The 23,834-nt window shown below is 41.4% G+C and overlaps 1 protein-coding gene across 1 annotated transcript in view; it reads left to right on the forward strand.

The window, feature by feature from the left end:
- The window catches only part of MYO3A (myosin IIIA), a 173,227-nt gene that overhangs the window by 89,205 nt on the left and 60,188 nt on the right, over positions 1-23,834 (forward strand). The window contains exons 17-19 of the mRNA XM_069732227.1: positions 8,822-9,032; positions 11,503-11,650; positions 21,364-21,517. Of these exons, the coding sequence (XP_069588328.1) occupies positions 8,822-9,032; positions 11,503-11,650; positions 21,364-21,517 (513 nt within the window). The remainder of the gene's footprint in view (positions 1-8,821; positions 9,033-11,502; positions 11,651-21,363; positions 21,518-23,834) is intronic.

Below are 23,834 nucleotides of genomic sequence, written 5' to 3' on the forward strand. Positions count from 1 at the left end.
TGTGTTGCAACATGTTGATGATTTTGTCTAGTATGTCCCGGCGTTATCTGAATTTGTGCGAATAACGAAATTGGGGAAGGGTAACGGTGAGGAAATGTATAGATGTTGTTCCAGACAGAGGAGAATACATTTCATAGGATCAGTTTAAGGTTAGTCAAGGCTCATCTGTAAAGAATGTGTCAGCCAATGGCTTCAGTGCTCTGCATCTATTGGCTGAAGATGCATCTTAAAGAGGTTCTTGGGACCTTAACATTGAGGATAGGTCATCAATGTCTGATAGGTCGGGGTACAACCCAACTCCTTCGATATGTGTAGTGGCCACGGCCGAATATTGCACATCTGCCACCTTTCCAAATCAAAAGTGGATATAGATACTGTATGTAGTACCCGGGCCGCAGCCACTATTTGAAGAAGCACCGGAAACATCTGATTGGAGGGGTTGTTGGGTGTCACGTCCCCACCTATCAGACATTGATGACATATCCTGAGGATCGGCCATCAATGTTAAAGTCTCAAACAACCTCTTTAAAACCTCCTGCTCTACGTGCTACCTGCAGGCATGATATATGCAGGTTAGAGGTGGACACATCTGTATGTACGAGATAATTCCAGGATAGTTATTTGATGATAAAGGAGCCAGTGTCACTGCTTAGTTTTGTTGCCCTTGCTTTATGTTAAAGGTCTTCACCAACACAGAGATTCAAAGACATCCATAAGTTTCCAGTCTATCTTATTTTTGGGGCAGATTTTGATGCAACTAAAATCACACAGAAGATACTGGACATCTCTGATCTTTTTTTCTTTACTAGAAGCAATTGCTATTTTGGAAAACTTGTTTTTTTCATTGTATTGATCCATGAAACCATGCATCTTCTTAACTATCCTCACTTTACCGTGCAAAGTTTTAGCTCATAAACCTTGATAATGACCCTTTTAGCCAAAATTGTCACATATGGCTGAATGTGGGCGAATAAATAAGAAAATCTATATACTGTATGTTTTTAAGACACTGCGTTTTTCGCCTTTCTTGTGCCTGTATTTATTTATTGCAAAACTAATAAAATCACTAAGGCAGTAGTGGTCTCCTGCTAGAATATCATTACCCTATGCACTAGGCATAACACGTTGGATCGTTTCTCAAACCTAGCAGAAAAACTGCACCTTCCATCAACTGTGCAGCTTTCATGTCTTTCGATGATCTGGAATTATGCTAGATGTACTGGGATTGGCACTTACTATAGGCCATTTTTCATTAATAAGGCTCAGTTTGTAGTTAAATGGTCACTGTTTTCTCAATAAAGTCTATTTGATGGCCAATGCAATGAGTAACAAAGTAGCAATTGTTTTATTTACTAAAAAAAAGGTTTTTCAGCACTTCTGCCTAATTTTCTGTCCACTGCCTGTTGTAAAGTCCAATCTGTTTCGCTGAGATGTAATATACTAATGAGGCTGGGACTTTTTCTTTCCGTTGCTGTCTTCCCATGTGTAGCATAAAGGTGGGCTTTCATTTTAGGGCAGGTAAAACATTGAATAATGGGTGAAGCAATGCATGCTGGAAGATGAGAGATAATAATTTCCAGCACATATAGTGCTGACAGTATACTGATGAAGAGGGTTGTTCACTAAAATAGAGTGGACGGTTAGTTATCGAGTATGAGGACCTTATGGATATATTAAGAGAAATAGGCACTAAAAGCAGTTTTAACTTTTTCTGGGGCACAAGGGCAGCAACAACACTTAAAATCTCAGTTCGGGTGAAATGACAGGTGCACTTTAAGTAGGTAGAAGTGACTGTCAGGGACTGCCTAGCTGAGAAAATGCATTTCAAAAATTGTTACTGAGATTGGAAAAATTCTATTTCCAGTTTCTCAATCTCAGACCACTTTGAAATTAACATAAAACAGAAAGAAAAATTATTTTTTTTTTCATTTCTATTTGAAAACTTTGCTCAGGCTTTTTAGCAAACCCAGTAAAAATAAAAATATGCCATAAACAACAGCTGTGCTCCATCTCCTGACGTGTAATACATATTAGCATAATGGATTCCTGATGGTACAAAAAATTGATTTCATTCTGAGCTAAAAATTTCCTGACACATAATCATCACATCGCAGCTTAGAATCTACAGCAAAGGGATAAAGCAGGATAATAACAAACAAGTGGTTTAGAGGGAGATCTGAGTTTATGCAAATTATAGACTTCAGCCTTCTAGGTTTATAAATTACTCTATTCTCTTTTTAGACGTATTGAATGGTCCAGTTACAAAGTAAATGATTAGGAACAAGTTTAAGGAAAGCTGTCAGCAGGTTTTTGCTATGTAATCTGACAGTACCATGATGTGGGGACAGAAAGCCTGATTCCAGTGATGTGTCACTTACTGGACAATATTTTTGTTTCAATAAAATCAGTGTTTTATCAGTAGGAAGTTATCACTAGAGGACTAGGTGTCTCATACCTCCTGTTCAACCTGATCAGGGTATCCTCTCCCCCTCCTCTGATTGGCAGCTTTCTGTCAATATACAATGTACCCAGGAAGCAGCCAATCAGTGGTGTGGGCGGGGTTATACAGGGCTCAGCATTCTGAGCTCTGCTAGATCTGCAGGAGATTAAACTGTGATTCTATCACAACTGCAGTAAACCAAGTAATACATTGCTGCCCCTATACCATGTTGCTGTCAGATTACATTGCAAAAACCTCTTAACAAATTCCCCTTAAAGGAAAGGTGGGCAAAACTCACACATTAATATGCCTAGTGCAAATTCTGGGTAAAACAGCATAATAAATAAATGCCTTCCTAAGCATTACAGAGAATTTGGCAGAAGATTTTTGCTATGTAATATGAGAACAGCAAGATGTAAAGGGTTAGACACTGAATTTAGGCATGTGTCACTTATTAGACAGTGTGTTGTTGTTTCCATACAATGAATGATTTATTACCAGTAGATTATCACGGCTTGGACTACAGAACACATGAGCTCTGTGTTCATGACCACGCCCCTCCTCTGATAAGCAGCTCACTGTCAATAAGCAATGTAGGTACAGAGCCTCTTTCTTAACTCTGCTGCATCTAAAAACTCTGTGTCAAAACCGCTGCACCCAGTAAACTAAGTAACACATCGCTGGAATCTGAGACTCATTTTCTACATTATGCTGCTCTCAGATGAGGTAGCTAAATCCTGGTGACAGATTCACTTTAAAGGGTTATTCCCATGTTTCTTTATAGTGGAAATTGCTTATTGTTTCTAAAAGAAATCAAATAATTTATTTAATTGTGCAGTGTTTGCACGCTTCAGTACAGCTTGTAAGCACTCACTTCAGTACAGCTTTTAAGCACTCATTTCAGTACAGCTTGTAAGCACTCACTTCAGTACAGCTTGTAAGCACTCACTTCAGTACATCTTGTAAGCACTCACTTCAGTACAGCTTTTAAGCACTCATTTCAGTACAGCTTGTAAGCACTCACTTCAGTACAGCTTTTAAGCACTCATTTCAGTACAGCTTGTAAGCACTGACTTCAGTACAGCTTGTAAGCACTCATTTCAGTACAGCTTGTAAGCACTGACTTCAGTACAGCTTGTAAGCACTGACTTCAGTAGAGCTTGTAAGCACTCACTTCAGTACAGCTTGTAAGCACTCATTTCAGTACAGCTTGTGAGCACTCACTTCAGTACAGCTTGTAAGCACTCATTTCAGTACAGCTTGTAAGCACTCACTTCAGTACAGCTTGTAAGCCCTCATTTCAGCACAGCTTGTGAGCACTCACTTCAGTACAGCCTGTAAGCACTCACTTCAGTACAGCTTGTAAGCACTCACTTCAGTACAGCTTGTAAGCACTGACTTCAGTACAGCTTGTAAGCACTCACTTCAGTACAGCTCGTAAGCACTCACTTCAGTACAGCTTGTAAGCACTCATTTCAGTACAGCTTGTAAGCCCTCATTTCAGTACAGCTCGTAAGCACTCACTTCAGTACAGCTTGTAAGCACTGACTTCAGTACAGCTTGTAAGCACTCACTTCAGTACAGCTTGTAAGCACTCACTTCAGTACAGCTTGTAAGCACTGACTTCAGTACAGCTTGTAAGCACTCACTTCAGTACAGCTCGTAAGCACTCACTTCAGTACAGCTTGTAAGCCCTCATTTCAGTACAGCTTGTAAGCACTCACTTCAGTACAGCTTGTAAGCACTCACTTCAGTACAGCTCGTAAGCACTGACTTCAGTACAGCTTGTAAGCACTCACTTCATTACAGCTTGTAAGCACTCACTTCAGTACAGCTCGTAAGCACTCACTTCAGTACAGCTTGTAAGCACTCATTTCAGTACAGCTTGTAAGCACTGACTTCAGTACAGCTTGTAAGCACTCATTTCAGTACAGCTTGTAAGCACTGACTTCAGTACAGCTTGTAAGCACTCACTTCAGTACAGCTCGTAAGCACTCACTTCAGTACAGCTTGTAAGCCCTCATTTCAGTACAGCTTGTAAGCACTGACTTCAGTGCAGCTTGTAAGCACTGACTTCAGTACAGCTTGTAAGCACTCATTTCAGTACAGCTTGTAAGCACTCACTTCAGTACAGCTCGTAAGCACTCACTTCAGTACAGCTTGTAAGCACTGACTTCAGTACAGCTTGTAAGCACTGACTTCAGTACAGCTTGTAAGCACTGACTTCAGTGCAGCTTGTAAGCACTGACTTCAGTACAGCTTGTAAGCACTCATTTCAGTACAGCTTGTAAGCACTCACTTCAGTACAGCTCGTAAGCACTCACTTCAGTACAGCTTGTAAGCACTGACTTCAGTGCAGCTTGTAAGCACTGACTTCAGTACAGCTTGTAAGCACTCATTTCAGTACAGCTTGTAAGCACTCACTTCAGTACAGCTCGTAAGCACTCACTTCAGTACAGCTTGTAAGCACTCACTTCCTGTTGTGAAGCAGGCCAGGATGGAGGGAGAGCACAATTAGTTCCCAATTCTGCCAGCTTTGGTGCCAGTGCACTACTATCACAGTTGTTGTCACTTTTAAAGGGGTTGTCTCAACGAAGATATTTCTAAAAGGTAAAGTATGTCATAAATAGCAAATAGATGCTCCAATAGAAAAAAGAGAGAGAGAGATCAGTGCGTGTGCAGATACCTCTCCATTCTCAATAAAGCACGATGGTGTCCGGCTGTCAGTACGTGGAGCTCATATACTGTATATCTGACATTTGTGACATTTCCTCTAGATTTCCCATAAATGTCCCGTATAGGTTAACCCTTTTATATACACCCATATAGGAGCAACAAGAAAATGAACATAAGTTTTGATTTAAGTGCTAATAAATTGTGGGGGGGTTTTCAGCCATTTTTCATCTGGAAAGCAGGCGTACCGGGCCAAGTCAGTTTTCATTCATTTTTTTTTTAAATTAAATTTCTTGTGATCTCTATTCTCCATTGGTCCTTAACACCACAGGTAGGATCAACTCATTCACCATGTTACTAGTATATATAGGGGAATTTGCCAAAACTGCACCCACGTGTCTGACATCAGTTATTGTTCTAAAAGGAACCTTTTACTAAACATTCACATTTTTTCTATAATTTCATCCAACATGGAAAATTATGAAAATTTGCATATCACTTTATTAATGGATTGTTTTCTTTCTGGTAAAAAAAAAATATAAGCGGCTCCCAAACCCCTGCATTTCCCCAATCTATTCATCAGCTTTCAGCTGCATTGATATCAGAACCTACTCACTCGGAGTACAGATGATGGCAGTGAAAGAGTCAGCTCAGCACCTCTCTCCTCCCTCTGCAGTTAAAGGAAAGGCAGCAACACTGGTAATTTGAAAGATGGGGTGCACTTCATCCAACAGTCAGCAACAGTCAACACACATGGAGAGTGAGGCAGCACATCCAGTGAAAGCAATCTTTTAGTAACCCATGTGACATTTCAGCTCCCGTGAACCTTCTCAAGCCTTTCACTGGATGCGCCTCCTCACTGTCCAGATCTCTCTCTCCTCCTCTGTGTGCTGTATTTGCCAGAACAATCTCCCGCTGAAGCTTATCCCAAGAGTAAGGCTACTTTCACACTGGCGTTTTTTGCCAGACGTCGCAATGCGTCGTTTATGGCAAAAAACGCATCCTGCAAAGTTGTTTGCAGGATGCGTTTTTGCCCCATAGATTAACATTAGCGACGCATTGCGATGCTTTGCCACACGTCGCAACCGTCGTGCGACGGTTGCGCTGTGTTGTGGCGGACCGCCGGGAGCAAAAAACGTTACATGTAACGTTTTTTGCTCCTGGCAGACCGCTTTTTCCGACCGCGCATGCGCGGCCGGAACTCCGCCCCCACCTCCCCGCACCTCACAATGGGGCAGCGGATGCACCGGAGAAATGCATCCGCTGCCTCCGTTGTGCAGTGCGTCAAACGCTAGCGTCGGAATCTCTGCCCGACGCATTGCGACGGGGAGATTCCGACGCTAGTGTGAAAGTAGCTTTAGTGACACGCAGGTTCTGAGCTGTCCCTTTCACTGCCATCATCTGTACTCCAAATTAATATGTACTGATATCAATGCAGCTAAAGGAAGGCAAATCGACTGGAGGAAATTTAACTTACCTGTTATGGTTATCTCATGCTCCTCTTCTTTCCCCTGGGTCCTCTGCCCTCCGCTGTGCTCCACTTCAGGTTTTGCAGGTTGAGTGGATTAACCCCTTACCGGCATCGGACGTACTATACCGTCCGATGCCGGCTCCCCTGCTTTGATGCAGGGCTCCGCGGTGAGCCCGCACCAAAGCCGGGACATGTCAGCTGTTTTGAACAGCTGACATGTGCCCGTAATAGGCGCGGGCAGAATCGCGATCTGCCCGCACCTATTAACTAGTTAAATGCCGCTGTCAAACGCAGACAGCGGCATTTAACTACCGCTTCCGGCCGGGCGGCCGGAAATGACGTCATCGCCGACCCACGTCACATGATCGGGGGTCGGCGATGCTTGTGAATGGTAACCATAGAGGTCCTTGAGACCTCTATGGTTACTGATTGCCCGTCGCTGTGAGCGCCACCCTGTGGTCGGCGCTCACAACACACGTGCAATTCTGCTACATAGCAGCGATCAGCAGATCGCTGCTATGTAGCAGAGCCGATCGGGTTGTGCCTGCTTCTAGCCTCTCATGGAGGCTATTGAAGCATGGCAAAAGTTAAAAAAAAAAGTTTAAAAAAATGTGAAAAAAATAAAAAAAACATAAAAGTTTAAATCACCCCCCTTTCGCCCCAATCAAAATAAATCAATAAAAAAAATATCAAATCTACGCATATTTGGTATCGCCGCGCTCAGAATCGCCCGATCTATCAATTATAAAAAAGTATTAACCTGATCGCTAAACAGCGTAGCGGGAAAAAAACTCGAAACGCCAGAATTACGTTTTTTTGGTCGCCGCGACATTGCATTAAAATGCAATAACGGGCGATCAAAAGAACGTATCTGCACCGAAATGCTATCATTAAAAATGTCATCTCGGCACGCAAAAAATAAGCCCTCAACCGACCCCAGATGATGAAAAATGGAGACGCTACGAGTATCGGAAAATGGCGCAATTTTTTTTTTTTTTTTTAGCAAAGTTTGGAATTTTTTTCACCACTTAGATAAAAAATAACCTAGTCATGTTTGGTGTCTATGAACTCGTAATGACCTGGAGAATCATAGTGGCAGGTCAGTTTTAGCATTTAGTGAACCTAGCAAAAAAGCCAAACAAAAAACCAATGTGGGATTGCACTTTTTTTGCAATTTCACCGCACTTGGAATTTTTTTCCCGTTTTCTAGTACAAGACATGCTAAAACCAATGATGTCGTTCAAAAGTACAACTCGTCCTGCAAAAAATAAGCCCTCACATGGCCAAATTGACAGAAAAATAAAAAAGTTATGGCTCTGGGAAGGAGGGGAGCGAAAAACGAACACGGAAAAACGAAAAATCCCCCGGTCATGAAGGGGTTAATGACATCATTTCCGCAGACCTTAGGCCCATTTAGACACATACCTGGGTCTTGGTATTATTAATATATTTGGTGTTCTCCACATTTCTGTGCTTTTTGTGTTCGTACACTCATCTCTGCTGTGCTCCACTTCATCTATCCTACTGCTCCTGAGATTCTCTTATGCCAAGTTCTTGCTGCCCATGTGCCTTCTACATTGCTTCATCAATGTCCAGGGGTCCATGTACTTTGTGCCCATCCAGACCTTGGTTTAGAGACTCCACCTCATCTGCTCAGCATAAACAGGAACGCAGGATTTTGGAAGCCACCTACGTGCAATTTTTTACAGAAATAAAGACAAATGCCCTAATACAGGAAATCCAATCCAAATCCTTCCAAATTGTGCAAAATTCTGCAAAAAATTAGTTATCCTTTAATTTTCCTAATCAAAATCACTACCATAGTATATTGCTTTGCACCAACTTTCTTAGCATGTCTCATACAAACTTTGCATTTTAACTTAGAAATAGAAATTTTTCATCCCCATACCCCTTGTCGATTGATTGAGGTATCACAGGAATGGCTATGTCATTCAAAGCAGAGAAGCTTGAGCAGTTAGATCTCAGTATGCCAGTGTTATATGCAGGCACTCCTAGGGGGAAGGCAGAGGAGGAGCAATTTCAGCCAATAGGAGCAGAGTACTGAAGCTATTGGTTGAATTTTTTTTTTTTTTACGGAGGAGCCTTCAACTTTCATAGAGTGAGAACTTATTAAACACTACGTTCAAAGTAACCAAATACTTCAGTATAAAAATGAGGGTAGTGACATAGTCATGTAAAACATTATTAAATGGATGACTTTTTGTTTTCTATCTCAGCTGCCTCCTTGCTCTGTATACTGTCCGATGAACTGAAGGATGCGCTCACTTCTCATTGTGTCGTCACTCGTGGAGAAACCATAATTCGCCAGAACACGGTGGAGAAAGCAGCAGATGTGAGAGATGCGATGTCCAAAGCGTTGTACGGTCGGCTCTTTAGCTGGATTGTCAACCGAATCAATGTTTTACTGAAACCAAGTGAAGAAATAAAGTGAGAATTTATAGGCACTATTATTTATTGAAATTTTATATAATTTTATATAAAATTTGTGAATATGTTTTTTTATTTTTTATTTCCAACATTTTTTGTGTTTTTTTATGCAACCTTAGAAGATAAAAAGACAATTGTACCTTGTGATCCAAGCATGACTCCCCCATAATGTTCCACATGGAATGCCAACTGCCTGCATAAAGAAAATCAATGTCAATGGGAACAAAATCACTACAGTAAATTAAAGAGAGGCTGATTTACTTAGGGTAAAACAGGACTTACAATTTTGCCAGCACATTCTGGAGCTATTGTATAGAACCTCCTCCAACCATAACTTAGATAATGATTTCGGGAAGAATACAAGTACCGGTACTTATTAAACCAGACAAGTAAGACTTGTTACATCTTAGTGGATTTTTCTAGTTTAGTAAAACAGAAGTTTTTGTCCCAAAACAGCACCAGTTTTGTCCATAAGCCTCAGCCGAGTATTATACCTAACCTACGCCATCTTCACCTTCTATCACTGCCGTTCCCATCAGTCTCTAGCAGTTTGTGAGCCGCCAAAGGGCTCCAGTGTTTGCCCTAGATCACTTTTCAATGCAAGTCTCGTTCTGGCTCTCATAGACTTGCACTGAACGCTTGTGACCGTTACCTCTCACTTCCGGTCACTCATAAGTTGCTGTCACAAGATGGCACCGTGGAATCGGCATGGCACAAATAACAGGTTAAGACGGCAGTGGTTAATTATAAGACTAGGGTCAGGGACCTTAAATTAGAAGCACTACTCCAGCTCTGAGAAAAAAACCTGGAGTGGTGGATTAAGTCCCCGATTCTTTTTCTGGACCAGCTAGTTGACACCTCTTCCTTCAAGTTGTTCTACTGACTGGCAACTACTCAGTGTACACAACCCAGGCGGCCTCTGCAGCAAAAGTCAGATCCTGATCAGGGATAAAAAGGTGAAGAACAGATTGCCCTTAGGACCTGCTATGTGTAGTAGTTTTAAGGTTGAAAGAAGTTACAGGTCCATCCAGTATAACTTACTTGTTGATCCAGAAAGTGTAAAAAATACTCCATTAGACAGATGCTTATTTCTCCAAAATAAGGGAAAAACGATCCTTTCAGAATCCATATAAAGTAGCTAACAGACTAGTTCCCTGGATCAGCGCCCTTCAGAATCTAGCACTGATAACTTGTAATATTATATTTTTCAAGAAAGGCATCACAGCCCTCAAGAGAGATCCAGAGTCTAACTGCTCTTACAGTAAAGAATCCATAGTCTTACTGCTCTTATAGTAAAGAATCCATAGTCTCACTGCTCTTACAGTAAAGAATCCAGAGTCTCACTGTTCTTACAGTAAAGAATCCATAGTCTCATTGTTCTTATAGTGAACAATCCATAGTATCACTGCTCTTATAGTAAAGAATCCATAGTCTCACTGCTCTCATAGTAAAGAATCCATAGTCTCAGTGTTCTTACAGTAAAGAATCCATAGTCTCACTGTTCTTACAGTGAAGAATTCCTAGTCTCACTGTTCTTACAGTAAAGAATCCATAGTCTCACTGCTCTTATAGTAAAGAATCCATAGTCTCACTGTTCTTACATTAAAGAATCCATAGTCTCCCTGTTCTTACAGTAAAGAATCTATAGTTTCACTGATCTTACAGTAAAGAATCCAAAGTCTCATTGCTCTTACAGTAAAGAATCCATAGCCTCACTGCTCTTACAGTAAAGAATCCATAGTCTCACTGCTCTTACAGTAAAGAATCCATAGTCTCACTGCTCTTACAGTAAATAATCCATAGTCTCACTGCTCTCATAGACCTTCCTTTGGCGTGTGATGATTGCAGGACTGGGACTTAAAAGATAACTATATAGTTCTCTGTAATGCTCCCTCATATACAGTATTTGTACATTGTAATAAAATCGTACCTTAGCCGTTGTTTTTCCAAACTAAATAACTCCTAGTTTGTCAACCTTTTAGGCAACCTTGTTGGGCAAGGCACATGAAGTGTTTACAACAAATAATAAATCTGGTGTAATTCATCAAAGACAGTTTTTCGTTGCAAATGCCAGCACATATAGCTTCATGACTGTTCCCGAATATTCCATGTGTAACGTGACCAATATCTTGAATAGAGGTGAAACTATGTTTTACGCCAATTCTGTCCAAAGTAGCCAATTTAAATGGACACATTTGCTGCAATAAACAGCCATGTTTTCCTAAACTCAAAAAATCCTCTAAGCAGGAAACTAAAAAAAAAACTTTCCATGCGGCGCCTTACCGCAGATTCTCTCCTCTGACGCCCTTCATCAGATAGCCGCTCCGGCACGGTTTGCACGCTGTGTGATATCGCTTTATGACTGATTTAAACATAATTCATGAAATGCATTAAATTTGAAAAAGATTAATACAGCAAATAAGCCGTCCATAAATAGAACACAATTATAGAGATGTGTTTGATCTTGCAGCGAGGAGGAAGCTGGATACAGTATTGGGATTCTTGATATCTTTGGCTTTGAGAATTTTAAAAAGAATTCCTTTGAACAACTGTGCATTAACATTGCCAATGAACAAATACAATTCTACTTCAACCAACACATATTCGCTTGGGAACAGGTAAAGAAATGTAATTTTTACTTCAAGGCATACTTTATTCATTAAACCTTTCATGAATCGTTTCGGAAATGTTTTGAGTTTTTAATTTCTTTTTTTATTATTATTTCATATTTTAACTGTGTGCAAACCTTTTTTTTTTTTTTTTTTTTAACTTAGAGGGGTTGTCCCAGATGTTAACATCGATTATAGTTTATTGTATAAGATGTAGTTTCAGCCTTTTCCCTGCCTCCTTCTTGTAAAAGCCACAGGGAGAAATCTATCACAAGCAGGAGGCAGGGACTGAGGTTGAAACGGCATCACAAATGCTCTGTGACTCTGACCATGCAGTATGAGTCAGAAGTATGTCAGGGGACCACAGGACTATGCCACTGATTTATTACTTGCTGCTTTTCGATAGGACACAGAGCATAGTAAGTGCAGTGTGATGAGATACTGCCCCCTCTATAAACCCAAATGCTTCATGGGAAATATAGTTTACATTAAAGGGAATCTATCACCCCCTGGAATGCTTTTAAGGTAATACTATGGTCATACAGGTGAAAGAATTGTTAAAATAGTACTACTTGTATGCCTCATAGCTGCAGTCTTGTTGCTTAGAAATAGAGTTTTAATCTTTTATGTTAACTAGTTATTCCATGCTCCTGGGCATGTGGTGCCTGTATGAAAACACTACCTCTGATGTTAATTTTCATATCACCCCCATCCTATGCACGTCACAGTGCCATGCAACGTGCAGTTGTGGTGCCGGTGGCCCGCTCCTGTGCCCTGCACTCTTGTGATTGTGTGTACCATTTCTTCCCTTCTATGGGCAATTGTTCTGCGGAAGCGAAACATTGGTACCTGAATAGCAGTGACTCACAGGTGCCCATGCAGAAGAGCAGTGAAGCCAATGCCCATAGCAGGAAGGAAAAGGTAAGTATAATAGCGCAAGTGCAGAGCAAAGGTGTGGGATTCTGGCACCATAACTTCACATCACATGGCACTGTGACGTGCATGGGAGGGTACTGGAATGCAAATTAACACCGGAGGCAAGTAATTGGGCAAATTAACTTTACCATAAATAAAAGGTTTATTTTTAATACTTTGTAGAGATTCCTTTTCAGGCAATGTCTGTCTGAATTATTACCCCAAGGGGGATCAAAAACCAATACTGGAATAAACAAACAATAATCACCTTTTGAAAAAGTTGCAAAAAGCAAAAAAAAAAAAAAACAAATAATCAAAAAAGGATATTTAACAAAAAATATAATTTTTTTAATTACAAAACACAGAAAAAGAGAAGACAAAATATAAAAACACTCCATAAAACCCCAAAAAGCTGACAGTGTGGTCAGAGGTAAATCACATCACTGCAAAAGAATACATATAACAAATAGCAAAAAAATTATAACTTCATCAAAGAGAGGAGGGGAGGAGATGGAACGAAAAACATCTAAGCAAGGTAATAAATATATGCAGGGAACCAAACACATGATTGTCTGGAATGAAATTTGAACAATTTGTTTCATTAGGTGATTCCGCAAGAATTAACCAAATAACATAACATAAATAGCAATAAACAACCAGGGAACCGTCACTTGTATTAAAGTGCAGTAGTGCAGGAACCCCTTACCCATCAAACAATGTCATAGTCAATGTGCCAATGTAACAAACCACGCTGACAAGTACCCCGACGCAGGTTTCGCATTAGCTTTGTCAATGTTTGCCTAAAGTCTGGAAGCCATAAACGTCACCAACTGCTGGATTTCTTCCTTAGTGCTGTGTTCTCAGGCCTTTACTGCAGCTGACTTCAGTTGTTGCTTGTTTGCGTGTCTTTCTGCCTTAAGTTTTGTCTTAAGCATGCGAAATGCATGATCAATGGGGTTGAGATCTGGTGATTGACTAAGCCATTGCAGACTATTCCACTTCTACTCCTGGGTTGCTTTTGCAGTATGTTTTGGGTTATTTTCCATCTGTACTGTGAAGCACCGTCCAATACCAACCTTGCTGCGTTTGGTTGATTCTGACCAGAAATTCTCACCTTGTACACTCTAAAATTAATTTGTTTTCAGTCACATCATCAACAGACACTAGTTACATAGTGCCATTGGAAGCCGCATGCCCGCGCCATCACACCGCCTCCACCATGTTTTACAGAGGATGCGCTATGCTTTGGACTATGAGCTGTTCCAAGACTTCTCCATCGTGTCTTCTTCCCATCATTCTGGTACAGGCTGATCTTAGTTTCATCTGTCCAAAGAATGCTTCTTTAGAAAAGTCTAATCTCACTTTTCTATTTTAATGCTGATTAATGGTTTGCACTTGGTGGTAGACCCTCTATATTTCCTCTCAAGAAGTCTTCTCTTTATGGCAGACTTAGATACTGAAACACCTACTTCCAGGATAGTGTTCTCCACTTAGGTGGATGTTGTGAAGGGGTTTTTCTTCACCATAGTACGGATTCTGCGATCATCCACTACTGTTGAGTTCCATGGACATCCAGACCTTTTTGAGTTCCCAAGTTCATCAGTACTGTCTCTCTCTCTCTTATATACTTTATACCAAGATTTTTTTTTTGCCACCCCTTACATTTCTGCTGTGGATTTCTTCTTTTGTTTCAGCCTAATGATAGTCTGTTTCACTTCCACTGACCGCATGTTGTGGGTTCATAGCAACAGCTTCCAAATGCAAAAGCTACATCTGAAATCAGTTCCAACTTCCAGAGTCCAGATCTTTCACCTGCTTAATTGATAATGGATTAATGAGATAATAGCCAATGCAAGCCCATTAAAGAACAATTGAGATAATTGTCCAATTACTTTTGGTCCCTTTAAAAAGAGGCATGTCTGTATTAAAGAGCCATAATTCCTAAACCCTTATTCCAATTAGGATGTGAAGATACTCAAATTAAGCTGAGAGTCTGCACTTTAAGCCCATATTGCTTATAGGACTGTAACTTTATATAGTTTGGTAAACAGCCAAAATGCCAAAACTTGTGTCACTGTCCAAATATTTCTGGACTTAATGGGATTTTCCATCACTTTTCTGGTTTGAAAAATAGTGGAAATGATAAACACATGAGCGTCTCTGGTGATTCTGAAGCCCAATCTATCTCTAAAAATAAATTACGTACACATTTGAAAAATCTTCTCCAGTGCACATTCTGCAGCTTCATAAAGATCAGTAGAATATTTTCATGAATCCATCAGAAATAGTGCCATAACTTAGGTGTGAACAGAGCATTACTCATGCCCAATCATATGCACTGAAAAAGTCTCCCACTGGTAATAATCAAGTTATTTATAAGACAATTATGCTCTTCAAGCCTAGAAAGGATCCTATTGTTCTAAGCACCGACAGCTTGCAAATGAGCTCCGCAAAGCTGGGATATGAACAATTTCATACCTAATGTACTGTGAAATCCCATCTCTCATATATACAGTCTCTGGACAAGCATGGTGCTGGGTGCAGCTTCCCTATATGTGCACAGTAAGAGAATTTGCAATGCAAATCTTTATTTGCATTTCTAATGCACGTAGCTGCATGTAATTGGTGTGACCTTTGGAGTTGCTCCAGATAGGTCAATTAGAGTAATATGTATATGAATGCATAAATCACTGATGTCATTACTCATTTTATATTTTCTGCTTGGCAAATAATCACTTTTCGGTACAGTCTTAGCCTATGGTGCAGGGTAGCTGATTTTCTAATTTCATGCCCCAATATATATCATTTGCACATACAGTATATAATTTTTGTGCTACAGTCCCACATTATAAAGTATGGTATGCAAATTTTCAATCACATAATCACATTTAGGGAGGCATGATTTGAAGATTCAATGCAGGACTAGTCAAGGGGGAGAGATGTGCTATTGGACTAGTCCTGCCTCATTGGCATACTGTCACGCCGTAAACGGCGTTAAAGGGGCAGGACGGCGAACTGGGACCCGCACCTGTCCCTAACACTTTAATGGGGCCCTGGCTTTCCCTTATCTCGGGGGTACCTATGATGGTTAGGAGGCCCGAGCCACCAGCATATCCCTGTCTCCTGTGCAGGCCCTATAAGTGCCCCCCTACCCCCCAGGGAGGAGGACTGCACCAGTGTATAAACACAACAATAAACAGGGTATACAGACAAGGTAACTAAAAGTCTCTAACTCACCAAATGCTCACACAACCACAGAGGAAACACATAGAAGGGAAGAGAAGGAAAAAACTAGGAAGGAAAACAGGTTTAACAAGCAACCAAAACAGCAGACACCAATCTCTGTAATAAACCTCCAAGCTCCAAATATCACTCTCCTTCAACCTCCAAGCCGTGCAGCAGAACTGATCACTGACACTAGCTGTAGTCAAGGCTGGGTCTATATAGAGGAGGAGATTACAAAAATCCACTTCAGCTGAGAGACCCAGCTCACAGCAACTTAGCAAATAAGGTTAGCTCCTGCACTGCTGGCACAAGCAGCCAGGTCAAAATACAGGAGAAGAGCTTCTGTTCACTGTGTGTGAACGAGGCCCAGAGCGCTGCGGTTCTCTGGAACCTCTCTGTCGCGGCAGCCCTGTGACACATATGCTACTCTGCATGATAAAACTACATTTTCCAAATATTTACTACCAACATAAAGAGCATAAATCATCAAACTCATGATCTCAGGAGACACACCTGAACTATAAACTATGAAAAAGGAACAACTGGGTGCCTAATAGTCTCTAAAAATGAAAACTTTATTGAAACAGGAAAGATATATATCTTGGTACTGTGTTAGCCAGTAGATAGAAAAATATTTAGAATTGAGAGTCCTCAGTGGACTATCAACCACTATCTATCAACCACTGAGGACTCTCAATTCTAAAAGCTTTATTGAAAACGCCAGTATAAAAGCAATAGACGTTTAACAGAGTAGCACAATTGAGGACCACAAGAATATATAGACATAGATAAATCACGTCATTAGTGTTGAATGAAGAAACAGTTTAGGAAATTGTTTAAGCTATAGAATTGACGATACCAAAAAAACAAAGCCTAAATGGCCTAATGTATATGCTGCATAGTACAGGTTTATGGTCTGGTTGCCAATTGCATAGAAAGATTTGCGTACAGGAAGATGACTAAATGGTAGATTACATATCCTAAAGACTGGAGTGGCAGGTGGTCCTGGTGCCCCAACGTACGTTTCACCCTTGCTTCATCAGGGGGGCATTTACATACAATATACAGTCCCACCATGTCAAGTATTATAAACAAACTGTCAAGCATATATAGGGAGGCATGATTTGAAAATCCAAGGCAGGACTATTCCAAGGGGAGAGATACTCTTCTGGACCAGTCCTGCCTCATTAGCATATGCTACTCTGCAGGATAAAACTACATTTCCCAAATATTGAAGGCACCTAACCCTGCTAATGAAATCTGCATCCATACTGCTATAGTATTGATTAGGGATAGTCGGGATCATTTATAGCAAAATCATTAATTCTGAGGGATTTTTAAAATACAAGTATACAATAAATATCATAATTACTGCAGCATCTTTAGCCCAAGGTTCTGCAGACGTAGTGAGACAAGCCGCCAGTCAGTTAATCAAAAGACATAATATTTTTGATTGACACTTTGACATCTGACAAATCTTTTGTAGTGCTCAGGATCTACAGAAAAACAATAAGCTGTAAACTAGAAATGAGTGGATCTTTAGAAATTCGAGTTCAATGACTTTACTGAATTTTCCCCCAAAATTTGATTTGTGGCAAAAAATTTGCACAAATCTCAATACTGGAAAGCTTATAATTACTCAGAAAATATACTTGGGGGAGGGAAGAGAGACAGAACTAAGCTACTGACCATAATAGCTTGTGCGCTACAGGAGAGGGAGAGAGGACCTCATAGACCACAAGATCTAACACTCTACAGGAGAGAGAGGACCCTGCTAACCTTAGAGTTTATACTGCATAGGAGAGAGAGAAGACCCCGCTAACCTCAGAGCTTATACTTGATAAGAGAGAGGGAGAGGACCCTCCTGAGCACAAGAGCTTACACTCTACAGAAGAAAGAGGACTCTGGCTATAAGAACTTACACTGTACCGGAGAGAGAGGACACCACTGACCATAAAAGCTTACACTATATAAGAGAGAGAGGACCCTACTGACCAAAAGAGCATACACTCTACAGGAGAGAGAGGACCTCACTGATGATAAGAGCTTTCACTCTACAGTAGAGAGAGAGGACCCCGCTGACCATAAGAGCTTACACTCTACAGGAGAGAGAGAGAGGAACCCGCTGACCATAAGAGATTACACTCTACAGGAGAGAGAGGACCCCGCTGACCATAAGAGATTACACTCTACAGGAGAGAGAGGACCCCACTAAGCATAAGAGCTTACAATGTACAGGAGAGAGAGGACCCTGCTGACCATAAGAGCTTACACTCTACAGGAGAGAGAGGACCCCGCTGACCATAAGAGCTTACACTCTACAGGAGATAGGACACCGCTGACCATAAGAGCTTACACTCTACAGGAGAGAGAGGACCCCGCTGACCATAAGAGCTTACACTCTACAGGAGAGGACCCTGCTGACCATAAGAGCTTACACTCTACAGAAGAGAGAAGACCCCACTGACCATAAGAGATTACACTCTACAGGAGAGAGAGGACCCCACTGACCATAAGAGCTTACACTCTACAGAAGAGAGAAGACCCCACTGACCATAAGAGATTACACTCTACAGGAGAGAGAGGACCCCGCTGACCATAAGAGCTTACACTCTACAGGAGAGAGAGAGGACTCCGCTGACCATAAGAGCTTACACTCTACAGGAGAGAGTGAGAGGACCCAGGTGACCATAAGAGCTTACATTCTACAGGAGAGAGAGGACCCCACTGACGATAAGAGCTTACACTCTACAGGAGAGAGAGGACCCCGCTGACCATAAGAGCTTACACTCTACAGGAGAGAGAGAGGACTCCGCTGACCATAAGAGCTTACACTCTACAGGAGAGAGTGAGAGGACCCAGGTGACCATAAGAGCTTACATTCTACAGGAGAGAGAGGACCCCACTGACGATAAGAGCTTACACTCTACAGGAGAGAGAGGACCCCGCTGACCATAAGAGCTTACAATCTACAGGAGAGAGAGAGGACCCTGCTGACCATAAGAGCTTACACTCTAGAGGAGAGAGAGAGAACTCCACTGACCATAAGAGATTACACTCTACAGGACAGAGAGGACCCCACTGACCATAAGAGCTTACACTCTACAGGAGAGAGAAGACCCCGCTGACCATAAGAGCTTACACTCTACAGGAGAGAGAGAGGACCCCGCTGACCATAAGAGCTTACAATCTACAGGAGAGAGAGAGGACCCTGCTGACCATAAGAGCTTACACTCTAGCGGAGAGAGAGGACTCCACTGACCATAAGAGATTACACTCTACAGGACAGAGAGGACCCTATTGACCATAAGAGCTTACACTCTACAGGAGAGAAAGAGGACCCACCTGACCATAAGAGCTTACGCTCTACAGGAGATTGAGACTTACCCAGTGACTCTGCCATACAAACTGCTCCACTGGGAAACTCTGATCAGTGATGGCCCTGGTAAAGTACTGTCCACCACTGTACAAGATCTGATAATCCACTAGATGTCATAGCTGCAGGGCATTATGGGAAGGTTCACACGGCAGCATAAAATGAAGGTAGCCCGATCTCTAATGGTTTGCTTCAGCAGTGTGGTAAATGGTGCCAGTCAAGCTTTTTATTTTTTTATGAACCAAAGTCTCAAAGTGTTTGAATTCACATGAGACATCAAATTTCAAGAAATTCAATTCGATCCTCTGCTTTTCGATCTGCTCATCTTTACCATGGATGCCCCAGCTTGTATAGATTAGGAACTAAGGCTCTCTATCAGCACATGACGCAGCATCACCTGCTCATGTGGGAAAAGCAAGCTTCCCTGCAATATGAGCAAGGCTCTAGCTGTCCTCCTACCCCTTTTTCCCACCCTCGGTTTTCTAGTAGCCAGGCCACATATCCAAGTAGTACCTGGTCATTGTCATAATCATCCACATTTACTGCGTGTCGTACTCCGATTATACCTCCTCCTTTTCTATCACACCATTAGTCTTTCACATCCTACTGCTTAATTTGGGCAGCAATGATGCATAACTACAAAGAAGGCAAGTGGGGAAACCTACATGGCTGGGTGCTGGTTCAAATGCCAGGCAGTGCTTATCTACTTCCTCTGTATCCTCCTCAATAGATCAATGGATATCACCCCATCCAAAACAGCAGCTGAACAGAAAATTGAATCTGCTTTCTTCCTTCAATTTTTATTTCTTGCTAGCTTAAAGGGGTATTCCCATCTCCAAGATCCTATCCCAATATGTTGTAAGTGTAATAATAATATCAGAAAATACTTCCAATTAGTTATGGAAAATAGTTTTTCTGATTCTCTATGTCTCTTGCGGCCTTGATTATAAAATGTGTTATGTAATCCAAACCCCATCACAATGATGTCTCAAAAGTCACAAACAAAGATGTCTATATTCCTCTTGTATAGCGTCTTGTCTCACGACTTGAGAATCATACATTATTGTATTGTCATTGTAATGTTGCTGTTCCACTGCTATGCATTCAGGTTTACTTTTTAGAAGTTTGTCCTCCCTCTCTTCCTGTAGCTTTCTCTGATGTAAATACCCCCCCTTTTTCCCCAGTTAGTGTATTATTATTATTATTATTTATTGTTATAGCGCCATTTATTCCATGGCGCTTTACATGTGAGGAGGGGTATACATAATAAAAACAAGTACAATAATCTTAAACAATACAAGTCATAACTGGTACAGGAGGAGAGAGGACCCTGCCCGCGAGGGCTCACAATCTACAAGGGATGGGTGAGAATACAGTAGGTGAGGGTAGAGCTGGTCATGCAGTGGTTTGGTGGATCGGTGGTTACAGCAGGTTGTAGGCTTGTCGAAAGAGGTGGGTCTTCAGGCTCTTTTTGAAGGTTTCGATGGCAGGTGAGAGTCTGATGTGTTGTGGTAGAGGGTTCCAGAGTAGGGCCAATACGCGAGAGAAATCTTGTATACGATTGTGGGAAGAGGAGATAAGAGGGGAGTAGAGAAGGAGATCTTGTGAGGATCGGAGGTTGCGTGCAGGTAAGTACCGGGAGACGAGGTCACAGATGTATGGAGGAGACAGGTTGTGGATGGCTTTGTATGTCATGGTTAGGGTTTTGTACTGGAGTCTCTGGGCAATGGGGAGCCAGTGAAGGGATTGACAGAGGGGAGATGTCGGGTAATAGCGGGGGGACAGGTGGATTAGTCAGGCAGCAGAGTTTAGAATAGAATGGAGGGGTGCGAGAGTGTTAGAGGGGAGGCCACAGAGCAGGAGGTTGCAGTAGTCAAGGCGAGAGATGATGAGGGCATGGACTAGGGTATGTCAACCATGTTAAGAGGCTGATATCTGCATAGCTCTGGTTCAGAATTGTCTTTTTACCTTCTGCTACCTGTGCATAAAGCAAGAATTCTGCTTGAGAATAAACCTTCTTCTTCAGACGTGCCTCCTGCTATTGAGTTAAGCTATCTAATGAACTATATCAGTGTGAGTATTTGTCAATAAAGACATTCATAGAAACTGTGTCTAGCAGCCTAATTATGGAGTCAGAATAGACTACTGTATGATTTGCATAATAACAGCCTTAAAGCATGATTGCATTTTTAATTTTATTTTTCAGAATGAATATTTAAATGAAGATGTGGATGCAAGAGCTATTGAATATGAAGATAACCGGCCACTACTGGATATGTTTCTGCAAAAACCAATGGGTTTACTTTCTCTTCTTGATGAGGAAATTAGATTTCCTAGGGCCACTGATCAAACCCTTGTAGGTATGTAATGTTACATTCCAGACAGGACAGACCCTTATATACATCATACAACGTACTTACTTTTTTATTGAGAAGCGACAGTTATATTAGGTTTGATACTGAGCTACGTTTAATCTGTTTGAGTAAGCTACAGTCGTTTTCTGTTTGTGCAAGCTACAGTATATATATGTATAAAACCAAAAACACATGGGCTACCTGATCATCTGCATAGTACCTGTATGAGCAGGGTTCAGAGAGAAAATATCCAAGTAGAACATGCAGGATGGAACAGCTACAATGCAAATGACCCACAGAGGAGTGGTGGACTCCCCAGTCTTGTAGAAACAAGAGAACAATTGTAAAACCAAAAACACATGGGCCACTTGCACAGTGAACAAGTCTGTAGAAACCTGTTCACACCACCAAAGAACTTGAAGACACAAAAGCGCACAGAGAGGTCAAAAAATACTCTATTGTAAAGAAGTCACAGTAAATAAGCAAGTGCTAGTCAAAAAATGAAAAAATACAGGGTATTTAGTTAATACGTTTTTTTGCAAAAAAGTATGTTAAGCTGCTCCACCAATCGCCAAGGTATACCCATAATAGAGCAGTCCTATCTAATGTATATAATCGCTATCTGATGTATTTAAAAACCTGATCATCTGTATAGTACCTGTATGAGCAGGGTTCAGAGAGAAAATATCCATGTAGAATATGCGAGGTGGAACAGCTACAATGCAAATGACCCACAGAGGAGTGGTGGACATACATGTATATATGCATGCCTGTCTTTTCTTTTCCTTTCACCCTTTTTCCCTTACCCTTTTACCTCTATTAAATTTATAAAATCAATAAAATTTGTTGGAAAAACAATAGTGTAAGCGATGGTCATGAGGTGCATTAATCCCAATCTTTAGTCCTACATATTATATGAATGGATTAATTGCAAAACACTCATGCCATCCATGATGTATCCCTCCCTGCTCCTGAAATCCATATTGTAACAATGGAACACAATCTATAAAATACAGCTATAGAAACAATATCAGTTAAGGCCCCTTCACATTAAGCGACGCTGCAGCGATACCGACAACGATCCGGATCGCTGCAGCGTCGCTGTTTGGTCGCTGGAGAGCTGTCACACAGACCGCTCTCCAGCGACCAACGATGCCGGTAACCAGGGTAAACATCGCTGTCTGTCCTCCAGCGCTGTGCTCTGCACTCCTCCTGTACTGTCTGTGTGAGCACAGCGGCCGGAAAGCAGAGCGGTGACGTCACCGCTCTGCTTTCCGGCTGACCGACGCTCACAGCCAGTGCAGGAGGAGTGCAGAGCACAGCGCCGGGGACAAACAGGTAGGTAAGTATGTACTGTTTGTTTTTTTTACTTTTAGGATGGTAACCAGGGTAAACATCGGGTTACTAAGCGCGGCCCTGCGCTTAGTTACCCGATGTTTACCCTGGTTACCAGTGAAGACATCGCTGGATCGGTGTCACACACGCCGATCCAGCGATGTCAGCAGGGAGTCCAGCGACGAAATAAAGTTCTGGACTTTATTCAGCGACCAACGATCTCCCAGCAGGGGCCTGATCGTTGGTCGCTGTCACACATAACGATTTTATTAACGATATCGTTGCTACGTCACAAAAAGCAACGATATCGTTAACAATATCGTTATGTGTGAAGGTACCTTTAGTAGTAGAGTCAATTATTGCCCCCATATAGTGTTAATTACTTGAATATTAATTAATTTCTGAGGCCACTCATGGACATGTCTGTGTTCCTCTTTTAGTCTTTTTTATTGCCACATACTAATAATTTGTTTATTATAGTCATGTTTAATGACTAAGTTATGACCTATAGCATATATATTTATATGAATATCCCCTGGTCACAGGACTTATCACTATGTTTGTAAGTTTAGGTTCCTATATTATATATTTTCTACCAACTGCATCAAGTACCTACTGTATCATGCTTTTTCTCCTCTTCATGTGTGTTTTTTATTTATTTTTATATGTTTTTATGGATGTGATATATTAAAGGATTCTCAAGTTAGTACGTTATTCAATGGATAAGGGGTAACTTTCATTAGCTGGGGAATTGACTGCTGGGCCTCCCACTGATCTTTGGAACTGGGACTCTGAAGAGCCCATGAATGGAATGATGCAATGTTAGTCAATCGAGCTCACTGAGAATCCATTCATTCTTATCATAATGCCAAAGACTAGCTGAGCACAACAGTGGGCTATCTCCAGCGGTCGCATAAAGAATGTACATGATCAACCACCGATCCATTCACAAGGGGCTCTTCAGAATGTTCTTGAGAACATCTTGGGA

This window comes from Ranitomeya imitator, chromosome 6 (genome assembly GCF_032444005.1).
Source record: "Ranitomeya imitator isolate aRanImi1 chromosome 6, aRanImi1.pri, whole genome shotgun sequence".
Classification (NCBI taxonomy): Eukaryota; Metazoa; Chordata; class Amphibia; order Anura; family Dendrobatidae; genus Ranitomeya; species Ranitomeya imitator.